We start from the raw sequence: 12758 nt of genomic DNA, 5'->3' as shown, positions 1-12758 counted from the left end.
AACTGGAAAAATAATTCAAATATTATCATCATTCCTAAAACTGTGGGTAAACTAGTTTGAAAACATCGTTTTAGGAAATTCAATTTCAAAATCACATTTACTTGTACTCGTGGAAGCTCTTATACTATATGCCAATAATTCGAAATAATGGTCATTTTCCTCAAACGTATTTTCTGTAGGGGATGATACGCACTATTAATGGCATGGTTAGAATGAACACGAGAGATTAGGAACTCAGAAGACACGGATTGAACATTCAAGTAATTCATGCACTTAGATTAATGCATATTAACTGAGATCCTCATGACTTGATTATCATGATACGCGATGCCATGGCATACTGGAAAATAAACGAAATTCGAACTGCATTTTCAAAATTTTGAGGAAGGCAAATGAAAAGTTCATAATTTCGGCTGATGGTTTCAGTCGCTCCATAATTGTTTTGCTCTCTCGTGAATACCTTCTTTCCCACAATTCCTTGCCTTCTTGATCTTCGGAAGTCCCCTTCTTGTCTACCACTAAGTCAACCTGCGTCCCATCGTCCGGGCTTCCGCGTCTGGGCACACGCGGATAGAAGAAGGACCTATCCCCGGCAAATAGATTGAAGTGCCCCACTCCTCCGCACCACATCCCCTTTGAACCCTCCCTTCCCCGGTCCTCTCGACACCTACTCTTTCTCCTGCGCTTGCCACCTCCGGATTCGAACCCCTTCCCCGGACTATCCTTCCTCTTCCGGGCGCCACCCCATTTAATCTCCCGTCAGCTCTGTCTCATCCCCGCCCCCATCTCCGGTACCCCTACACGCCCCACCTGCTCCTACTCAACCTATTTCCTCGTCTTTTAGATGGCAAGGCACGGCGAACCAATTTCATTTGGAGGACATCTCGAGGTGAAGGGCGAGAGACAAAATGGGCAAATAAAAAGAAAAAAAAGAGTTCCATTCGGGGAAGGGGAGAGTCGAGTGGAGGCGAGGAAGGGGTTGGGATGGAATACTTCTAGGTTGGAGGGAGCGTTGGGAGGTAGAGTGCGTTGTGGAGTAGATATATCTCTACTGAAGAAAGGGGCTGACAATGGGGATCCGAGGCCCCCCTCCATCCCCCCCTCTGATCCCCATCCACGCCGAATGGAAAAGAAAATACGAATAGGTCCACAAGTAAGCAGCCATCACGGCTGGACAGAGGATCTCGTGTGCTCAAAACAAATAATTTGGTATTTGACTCCAGTTTTCTCTGTCTGTTGCGGAAGGACAACAGAAATCAGATCTGGGGTGGCGAATCTCGGCCAAGTGGGTTTCTGCGGGATGAGGAAATCCGGCACGGCTATTGAAGGAGAGCTCCACCATCTCATCGCATTCCGGCGAAATTTTCCTCATAAAAGTGTGGCGAAGAAAAAATGAAAAAAATACCTGGAGTACAAGTGCGGAGATATTGAACCACCTTTCGGCGAAAAAATGTAAATGAAAAATTTCCTCCGAAATCGAAGAAACAACTCCTTTGATATCCCGTGCATAGCCAGTCGAACGTATTTGGGCTGGAGGCAAAATATGAGTGCGTCGTAATCATCCTTAATTCGCTTTACGGTACCCTATTCGCTTTCAAAAAGCTTATGGCTCGACCCTTTGGAAGAGATATAAATTTCATAGTGGAAGTACGTAACATCGTTGTTCTCAGAAGACGTATACGCAAATATCCGCTGCTCGTATGATTTTGTGGAATGTGAAGGAAAGGAAAGGAAGGATGGGGGTGTGAAATCAGATATAAAACTTGATTACGAAACGTCGAAACGAATCATTTCACATAACCGTTCGACGGCTCTGAAACAGAGGATATAAAAAGGAATAGTGGTGCGTTTTCGGCACGTTTTTGAACGGTGGAATAAAAAACCCGTGAATGGCAAGATGATAAAATGTGATCGCTGATATTTTGCGACAAACACAACGTTACTCTTTTTTTTCACGCCCACAAAACACCGGATAGTCGTCCAGTCAGCACCCATTAACAGAAAAAGATACAAATACAATAATGAAAAATAAACTAATTTAAATGCCATTATTTCAATTACTTACCTTTTTTGCTCAATTTAAATAATAAGCGGTAGATAATATAATTGACAGGAATATCTGAAATTAGTAAAAACTAGTACTTAACCAATATTATGATTTTTCACTGAAAAAATAGTAATAAATGGAAAAAATCACAATTCGGTAAATGCGGTTCGGGTCGATGGAAAAAAATTATGGTTTTATCTGAAAACAATATTTTTACATTTTCCTTACAGTTATTTTTAGGGACTACTTTTAATCAGCATTTAATTTAAAACTAGCATTTCGGAACATATACATGAGTCACGTCATCTTCAAGAAACAAGATAGAGGTTTACAGATTCTTAAATACTATTTTTCAAATACCTTTGACTTCGCGCATATGACTCAATATTTTAAACCATTTTTTGAAACCTAGCTGTTCTTAATTGCATCGGTATACTGAAAATGGTGGAAGGGTTAAAACTAATGAGTCTCTTAGGACTTTAGGAATAATACTGAAGCTTAGAATAAAAAATATGAATGTATACTCCGAAGTTTTCTGATACATAGGAATTACGGGAATGAAAATTGGGGATTACCGGTATTCTTTGAATTTCTCCAATTTGAGATGTTTCCAGGTATTTTTCCCTCGGAAGAGACAATCCTACTGAAACCCTCTGGCAAGAGGTTGAATTAATGAGCCATATTCAGTTATAGCCAGATGTCAACGCACTGGCTTCTTTTAATAATATTTCGGATATAAAATAATCATTTTTTACTAAAAGTTGTGTGAATTAAGCAATGATAACGTCCTCTAACTTATATAATAAAGGTTATAATTTCTGATAAATATAAATTTAACGACAGATGAAGATAATATTGTTAGAAGTACATTAATCTACCCTCCGACTTCCCAAGGAAACTGGAGGGAATCCATCCAATATTCTCCAAGCATTGAGTTGACAAGTATTGACTTGACAAGCATTGACTCCACCGACTATGGTACTCCACTCTCTTTCTACGTTAGAAGAAAGAACGACGCCTCCGTTGAAACGCTCACGCTTCTTGTCGTGATGTCTTTTTTTATGCCAATACAGGTGTCTCTAGTCGGGATGGAGTTGGAAGGATTCCTCCAACGGAGATGGAGAAGATTAAAACGTCCGTCAGACGCGACGTAGGAGAGAACTGTCGGAATAACTTTGAGCCTCCTTAGACGAGACACTTAAAAAGGCTATGCATGCGTGTGTCCTGATCACGACAACGAAAGGTTGGTTTTATAAATTCAAATGGCCCTCACCCCCGAGGAAGACGGTCGGGCGCCACTCCGTGGTACATTTCTGACATCCCGGCATGCATTTAAGCTGGTATTTTACATTCATGGATCCTTCTAGCTGCCATAATCATGCGAATGAATGTTTCTTTCCCTTACATTAATAAATGGACACTATAGAAGAGAATTTATCATTCGCTACGTGCAGGGATGTAAGTTTGCATATGTTATGACGTGACTAAAATGGAATATTAGCTCAACAGAATATCAGCTACGTTAAAGCAGGAGAAATCAATTTGTTTCATTTTAATAGGTTCTTTCACTCTCTTACTAATTCTGACATTCAGAAAGCATTTATTCACTCGACCTGCGACAAAATTTAATCTGAGCTTTCCAAAAAGCCTAAAAATGGTCATGTAGATAGATTTCACAGGTTGGTCAGCATCGGCGGAACTGGGACTCAAACCCACAGCCCTGAAAGTACGTCATTGCCATCCACTGGATCAATCTGAGGGTGATATACGGCGTTCCATATGAAACGGGAAGAATTACTGGTAACTTAAAACTCCTGTAATTCAGAAACTCTAATATCTATAAATGGAAATTAAAACTTAATAACACCTCTCAATGAAACCTTGAGTGAGTGTTTACTGTGGGAATCAAATCAATTTGCTCTCGAAATTGCAGAGAGTATTTACAGGCAGTTTAATTCGCTGAAAGTGGCTTTAAATACACGCTATGGGCTAATTATTGGCTAACCTTTCTCATGTATCGTTTACCGGAAAACGCAACCCAATTTTTGTGACTCCTCCGATAACCATTCCTGTCATTCATGATGTTTCCCCCTGCATCGACACCCCTTGACACATCGCCCCTAATGGCAGTATAAATTCTAAGAAAATTTGACTCATTAGTGACAGCAGTAATTTAAAAATACAAATATGAAATTAAAAACAACATATATTATATTTATACTAAAAACTATTTACCATGTAAAGTCTAGCAGGGTTTCATTTAATGATGCAAGAATATTTTTTATCTCAAGAGGATTATTGCATGCATGTAAATAAACAGCATGCGGGTTTCAATTTAAATGAGGTGTTTCGCTCACACTCAAATGGAACATTAGCAAGTCGCATTCATAGATTAGTAACTTATATATTAATTAAAGAGGCATATAATGAATGCATGGATTAATCTCCATTGATGTAATCGATTTCGTTACCAGATACGTCTTAGCCATTTGTGTTTTTGACGCTTGGGGAAAAGAAAACGGGGTAAATTTCTAGCTTAATCAATGAAAAAAAAGTTTTCGGACGCTTAATGATGTTATCCAAGACTTAAATGCAACTTATAAACGCACTCGATTTTAGTAGAATATAATAACGCTACATCGATAGGCTTAATGTTGACTCAACAGAATCATTACCGGCTAATGGAGATGTATGCAATCTATATTACTTTATCCTAGATTGAAAACTAAGCTACATTAATAGACCTATCGTTTAAGAGGCCAAAGCAATGGCATTGATAAAGGAAATCATTGAAATCGCTTCATAAGTTAACAAAACATTTTGATACGGAGCCAGGAAAAATTTTCCCTCTAGGTAATTTTGCCAATAAGGTATGTAGACTCTTCTACTATGATTACGTTGACGGTAAATGCCAGCCACCTCTTTATGTTTTGGAATTGTGCCATTATTTTTGCAGTGTAAGTAAAATTGAATTATCTTTATTATTACAGGCAGACAACCCAAAATGCATAGTTAATATAATTGTTTGTATATTTATTTTCAATAGTTATAAATACTGACACTGATTAACCTGAGTGAATAATAGTAGTCTTAGCACATTTAGTAAGTCAATTCATAATATTTTTTGTCCATAAAGTCTTATTCTACATCAAATAGACTGGCTTGCGACTTGAATTCAACACAATGCGCTTGATTACCTTCCATTGAAGTGAGAAGGTCCACGATTTAATCACCTCGAGCACAAAAAAAATACGGTGGCGGGTTTAATCTGGGTTCTACAGAGGGATGGGGAAACAAACATGAATAAAGGAGACGGGCTGTGGGTACATCAACTAACAAACAGGCACACAAAAACGGAATCTCGCACTTCCCGGGGAAAGTGCGGAGTCCGAGTTAATCGAAGTGGAGAGAAGAGAGAAATGATATGGATGATACTGACTGGCAGACTGACCTTCTTGCTCGAGTGGCGATGATAGCGGGCCGGGTGGAGCATGCACATGTAGCGATCGATGGCCATGCAAATTAGGATCACGGCACTCTGTTGACTCAATGCACCCCGAAGCAATGCCTAAAAAAGGAAGAAAATGATCTCTTAAAACAAAGTACTTACACTGCGAGTCACTAGGAGATGAGAAAGTCTAGAGTTATTAAATCTGTTTGTTAGTGGTCTTGCATACTTTTCTCATCAGTGTAATACCTAATACCCACCCAAAACATCACGTAGGCTTTTGTTGAAGTTTTACCTGAAGCTATTTGAGGAAACCTTATTTTTATCGTAATCGGTTCGCCCATTTCCTCCTTGGAAAGGAAAAAACTCTACCGTATATCTTATGGATGCTTTATTGCCTGAGCGAAAGTGGAGACCCACTTTCCCTTATTCCTGTAGGGATATTCTGTCTCTCGCAATTCACAAAGACTGTAGAGATGGTCCCCAGACTTCTATCCAGTTTCTCTTATTACACGTTCGCAAAGGTTCAGAAAATATTTAAATTTGATGAAACTCCTCTCCCACCATTAAAAGTGTACTTATATTTTGATTATTATTATGCTATTATTAAGCGCTTTGGTTTTCTGAAGAATGGCTTGCAAGAAATGATATGCTATGGCACATTCACGTATGGTCGATATAATGCATGTCTTCTACATATATCATTTAAGTAATTAAGGCTAGTCGCCTGGTGAAAAATAAATCTGTTACAGCGTAAAAAGTAACCACAAAAAAATAAGTATCCATATGCGCACAAAGTAAGTACAACGAATAGCACTTAAGGGCCAACTTAATCATGAAAAGAACACCGATTGCTTAAAATATTAATGTTCTTCGCTATAAATGGCATTATTTTTTTTCTATAAAGATTCGATATAAGCGCAAAGGTATTTCCTTGAATTTTTCATCTACGAGACATAAAAAAGGTAGTTTTTTCGGAATCCGTGGGGTGGGGTTTTGGAACCCCAAAAAGCCACAAGTTCGGACGTAACTCGGAATATTTGGATGTCACGCCCGTTGTTCCAAATGCCCATGCTTACCCCTAGGTCTTTATTTCATTGAAATACACACTTAAGGATTAGAGTGAAAAAAATTAAATAATTAAGCATCAATGTGTTCATATGAACAACTGTTTTTATTGACAACATACTTGTCAGCCGCAACGGAAGATGAAAGTCCAGCCTTTGGTAAGTGGATTTAACGATGAAAGAAGGTGATTTTTTATCTATTCACTCCCACGTGACTCAATAAATACTAAATATGACGACTATTACTTGGTCATTTCATTGAGGTTTACACTTTTATCTCAAAGTTTCCTATATATCAAGCGCGGCGAGTGCTTCGTTTGGAACATTTCCCCTCTCCCCTATCGCGTGTCTTCTCCCATGGTTTTACACAACCCTGTCACGCGGAGCCATTGACTTCAAAACCTCTTGAATTCCGGAATATATACCTTCTCTTATATCCTACATCTCAGGTGACGGGAGGGAAGGAGATCCGAAAGAACATATTATCTCCCACGGACTTTCGGAAAGATTTTAAAGATGTTGCTCTGGAAGTTCATGTGTGTTCAAGAGTGACTCCCGAAGAGCATTTCGAACTTGCACGAAAGTTGAAGGAATGCACAACTGTGTTGGATCTAATGGTGCGCATCAAGTCGTCGGGAGGGGTTTAACAGGTTTTCAAGAAATGACGTAGACTCTCTTGAATGAGGAAGAGGATGAGTGGAATTCTTAAATTAGTCCTCAGGGAGATCCGTCTTCTTTTCCCGGCTTAAGCCTTTTAATAATCCGATTGCGGCCTTTCAGACGCCGATGTTCGTCTCCACCCGAGTAGCATAAGCGATGGCGGGCACAAAAATCGTGTGGACCTTATCTTATATCCTACATCTCAGGTGACGGGAGGGAAGGAGATCCGAAAGAACATATTATCTCCTACGGACTTGCGGAAAGATTTTAAAGATGTTGCTCTGGAAGTTCATGTGTGTTCAAGAGTGACTCCAAGACAAGATGTGTAAGATGAAGATGTGTAAGATGAAGAAGGTCATATTAAAAAACTGGAAAAGGTGCAAAGAAAGGCTGCCCGATATGTACTGGGGAAGCATAGGAGGATGGAGAGTGTGTCTGACATGCTGGAAACGCTGGGCTGGGAACCTCTAGAAACTAGAAGGAAAGTAAGCAGACTTTGTGGAATGTTCCGAATTCTGAAGGGGGAGAAAGCTTGGGCAGATCTTAGGAAAGAGGCGGGGAACCCAAATTTTATAGGCAGAAATGATCACAAATTTAAGGTAAAATGCCGGGCACAGAGAACAAATAAAAAAAAATTTTCTTTTCTAAATAGAACAATTGTTGATTGGAACACCTTACCTGCAAAAATATTCGAGCCCTTTCATAACAGAGTGTTTACTTTTAAGAATATATGTAAGGTATATATGTAATAATTTGATTGATGTGTGGTGTATTGTATTATATATAATAGCTTAATTTTTTTAATTCATCTTTTTTTCTTGCTGATTAATGGTTGTAAATGGGATGGGGATTCGCTTGTTTTGTTAAAGAGATTTGTGTTTGGAAGTCTGATTTTATCTATTATCTTTTGCGATTATTTGGGACTTGTGTGCCACGTGACAATGTCTATAAGCACATGTGTATTTTTAATAATAATAATAGTAGCACCATGAGAGACTTGTGTATTCAGTTTGTGGAGCGTCATTGTAAATACCGAAGAATAGCACAATCTACACTTCATTAGTGCTTACGCTGCAGTCTCCATTTCAGGTATCACACCCTCAGGAGGATAAAAAAGGGAGACCATGCCCTCAGGAGAAAACCGTGGACTTGCACTGATATCTTTAGCCAATTAGACTTCTTGCTGTATTTGAGTCGGTCCGGATATGTTGCGGGGAAAGCACTTCAAGTAGAGATCACCTTCAATGACTGGGATTTAAACCGAATATTGTTTAAAATTAAGTTTCTAGCTATACTTATTAGGAGAGGCGACCGACAGCAGAGGTAATTTGCGCCAGAAGAGATAGGTGGGTAATCTGATAGGGGTAGAATATTATAGGAAATGAGGAAGGGTGTGGAGAGAAAATCGGCGTCGGCATTAGCCAACTAATAACAAAAGGTGCCAAGGGATCCATCAAGTTTATATTGATTGAAAAATATTTTTAAGATAACTTAGGGCAATTTCCTTTCTACTTTCCCTTTGCAATGCCCAACCTTAGGTGTTCCATCTTTCCGTTATCACTCTGGGGATTCAACTATCAAGCGTCTCCATCTGCATATTTGTAATCAGTGATTAAACACCACAGAAGGCTCATTAGCAGTTAAGGAAGAAGCGTCAAAATCCTGCAAGTTGGTGAAGGAATGAGTTCGCCCTTTTGAAGTATTTGAGAAAAGGATCTAATATATCAAATGGTTCGTAAAGATCCAGCTTGAGCCTTTCTTAATACAGCTAGACTCCGTAGCTACCATTAGAGATTATCCCTCAGGATGTGGAAAGTTTAGCCACTCACATAACTAACAGCCACTTTGAATTATGTAATTGCAGTCGTAATCAGATTTCCAAGATACGGCGACGGCCACGAGCGAATTAAAGTGGCATAAAGTTGGAAAATATTACCCTCTTCCCAGAGAGTTACCGAACACAAAATATGCGTATGCTTTAAAAGTGTTTCAAGTTGATGCTACCAAATCGTAGACATTGGATGTTTAGTCAACTACAATTTTAGTAATTTTCCATTTAAATTATAATCATATGGTGGCATTACTTCGTATTAAATAAGCACAATACTCATTTGGTTTTACACGATACTTTTTAATTTTGTACGACTCGGATTTTGTTGCGATGCAACATCAACAGATTGTCTTTAATACCCTGACCTAATCGTATCGCGTCTATTAGACCATTGACTTGATGATGCCCAAACGAAACGTTATTGTATTAAATTAAAATTATTGTGGAAAACCAAGGGAGTTTTGAGTTTGTTATTTGCCTTTATTCACCCATGTATCATTCATTATGGATAAAACAGTTTAGAGAGTGTTTTATTTAAAATATTGCCAGTATGGTAAAATAGTCTAGACTATGAAACGGTTCAACCTTAATTTCAGTATTCTTTTCTCTCTAAAAATATCTCATTATATTCTATATGACAATCGAATCCGTAATAAGCAATGGGCGCATGTTTATGAACCCAACCCGTTCGGAAAGTTCCTCTGTTTGAGAACATTTTTCACTGAATATGGTAACACACAAATGCGCGTGCCCACAAGAACTATCGAGTGCATTCTATGGCATTAATGTATAAATTTTTCACTAACTTATGTAAATGAATATTTTGAAAGCAATGAGATACCGATTTAAGAGGAACTAACCCTCAGCTGATGAAATATGACAATAGAGTGCAGAAAGTTAACTTCGACTGAACACACGGTGAGGTATTTTTCTTAGGTGACAATGAATGTGAGTGCATGACTCAGTTTTGACTATAGCAACTGCATGAAACACTTCGAGTCATAAAATCTCAATGAATCCTGTCTTTTAGAAGATAGTTTTTATTTTTCTTCGGAGTAATAAATACTGCTTTTTCGGTAACCCTTCAAAGTAACATCTTTCAATATTCCATATAACGGTTTAGCATTATTTGATATGGAACTGAGAAACAATGGATAAGTTTTAAAATAGCCACGTGATTTTTCAACATTTTGCTTTAATTCTTGCTTGAACATCAGTTAAATAAAAATACTGCACAAGTCTTTTGAAAATAAAAATATGGCAAGGATGGAAACTAATTCTATTTTAAATTGAAATTCCAAATTTAAAAATCTTTCGAAAAGGTAATTGTAGTATTTTGTAAAGCGCCCGTAAACTATGATTAGAAATCAATGTACGCGATGGCTGATACCTAGACTATATAATACTAGTCATTGAAAGGCTTAACACAAAACAAATAACCTTCGAGGTGGTGTTCCCCTAAAAGTCGCTTGCAGATGATATTTCCAAATTAAACACCAATTTTGATGCCATCCAGAGTAAATATGGGCTCTAATAAGCGCAAAATTGATGATTTTTCATCTTTTATGACTATAGCTGCCACTATAGTTTGGTTGAAAGTAGCGCAGGGAATTGCTTGGAATAGTAAGGTGCGCCTGGTTAATTCTACCTGTCAATAATAAAATTTCTGCCAGCGTTAGCTATATTTCAATTCAATACATAATGCTGATAATCTGATAACTATTTAACAAATAATATACAGGAATCTCTCGGGAATTCCAAGAGCACGCAGCATATATAGAATAGAAAACAAAGAAATAAAGAATATGAGTTTGCTTTGGAGGATTATTTATCTAATTTCTAGACTAACTGAAGAGATGGAGATATAGTTCTCTTCAGGTGGTACAGTTTTTTTTTCTGTAATACGGCAATTACAAGGTCAACCCATTACCTTTTCTGGTTTGACATCAGGTGAGCTTGTTTATACAGGGTACCCAACAACTCCTCGTTGATAGTTTACAATGCCAGGTTTCTTTCCAGGTTTTCAAGAATAATAAGATGTTGTTTTATAGGTTTTTTCTGATATTACCTTGTTTCCCCAATGCAATCACAACGACAATAATGATTGAGTTAATTATTTCACCATTTTTCTCCTGAATTATAAATATCATTAATTAGATAGTTGATCAATAAAACTTTTTCCAAATTTTATCTCACCTCAATAAAAATCCCGATTACGGTAGAGAAACCATCTTACTTAGATTTTAGAAGACCTAAATTGGAGGTCGCCTCTTGCATTGATAAAACCAGGGTGGAATTTTAAAATGTAAGTGCAAATGATTAAATATTTCATTATCGATCGTCACTGTCTTTAACAAATGCTTTCCACCAGGCATGATGCAATTTTAAATTATGCAAGCGATCAGTGCAATAAAAAGGCAATAATTCTTGATGAAATCCTGAGAAATTTACCTGCATTTACGAAGATGCGCATTGAAAATTAATAACAGAAAATCATTTCATAAAAAGTTTGGTTTATGTTTTCGCCATTATTTAGGCATTATGGTACCATAAAAATATGAGGTTTTAAATACTACACTAATATGATTTAAATACTACTGATAAACCACGCCACGAAAACAACATCAGGGAGGTGTAATCATAATTCACCGCAAGAGGGAAGTCATCAATATGCCTTCGAGTACGGAGGGCAATCTCCTGCTTCTAGCTAAGCATCTCATCGCGAAGTCCAGTTGAGGCGATAGCATTTGTTCCCGCTGAGACAGCGGGACAAAATATTTCTTAATCTACACAACTGACATGATGTCTCCGAACACTCCAATACCAAATAAATCGTAACCACTTGAATAATTTAAAAAATCAGTAAAAACGTACAAAGAGCATTTTATTTCGTGAAAATTGAGTACAGTAAGCGAAATCACAACGTAGCTATTTTATGAGTACTAATAAAGGAATAAAGGGGCGGATTGGTTTTGTTTTTTAACTAGTAATTATAGAGCTCGTCATGGAAATAATGTGCTAAAAAATTAAAATACAAAGTCCATTCATAACATAATAATTTTTCAGCAGTACGACGTTAAAAAAATCCAGAATAATCATGGCATGCTAGGGCATTAGTAAACCACGTGTTATATACTTCATAGATTTAAAAAAACTCGACTATATTAAAAAAAGCGTTCCGTTGATACGTTTCTGGTGATGTTTCCTGCTTCTTCACACCCTTGAAACCTTCACACCCTCGTGCTGTAGTAATGTTATTCTTTCATTTTTCTCTGAAATATTTCTTACTTCTGTATTATCAATCAGTAATTTTGTTTCAATTAATTTTTCTCCACATTTATATGAGTATATCAGTTTTACTTTTGTTTCTTTTCTTTTCATGCATAGCTTTATTTGTTTTATTTAATATTTCTTTTAATTTAGTAAACTATTAATTAAGCATTATCTATATGCAGATTTTCGTAGGTTTTTCAGACTCCCCTTTATGCTTGGGTGTTTTCCTGTTGTGGGTTTTTGTCGTCAAGGATAAAAGCCTAATTCCTTACGTTTTTTCCCGCAATGTTGCATATATTTCTACACTCTTTGTACTCACGGATATTCTTTGTAAATCTATTGTCATCGTCTAGTTCTTTTTTATATTATTTGTCACTCAAATGTAATTACATTTATATTGACTGTACTTGACGATTGGTTAAATGAAAGGAG

The 12758-nt window shown here is 37.3% G+C and overlaps 1 protein-coding gene across 1 annotated transcript in view; it reads right to left on the bottom strand.

Moving 5' to 3' along the window:
• The window catches only part of LOC139689614 (trace amine-associated receptor 8b), a 399431-nt gene that overhangs the window by 338923 nt on the left and 47750 nt on the right, over positions 1-12758 (bottom strand). Inside the window, exon 3 of the mRNA XM_071586785.1 lies at positions 5487-5615. Coding sequence (XP_071442886.1) covers positions 5487-5615 — 129 coding nt within the window. The remainder of the gene's footprint in view (positions 1-5486; positions 5616-12758) is intronic.

Source organism: Hetaerina americana, unplaced genomic scaffold (assembly GCF_022747635.1).
Source record: "Hetaerina americana unplaced genomic scaffold, ioHetAmer1.1.p SCAF_26, whole genome shotgun sequence".
NCBI lineage: Eukaryota > Metazoa > Arthropoda > Insecta > Odonata > Calopterygidae > Hetaerina > Hetaerina americana.
The sequence above is the reverse complement of the archived record's forward strand: the minus strand, read 5'-3'. Positions and strand labels throughout refer to the sequence as shown.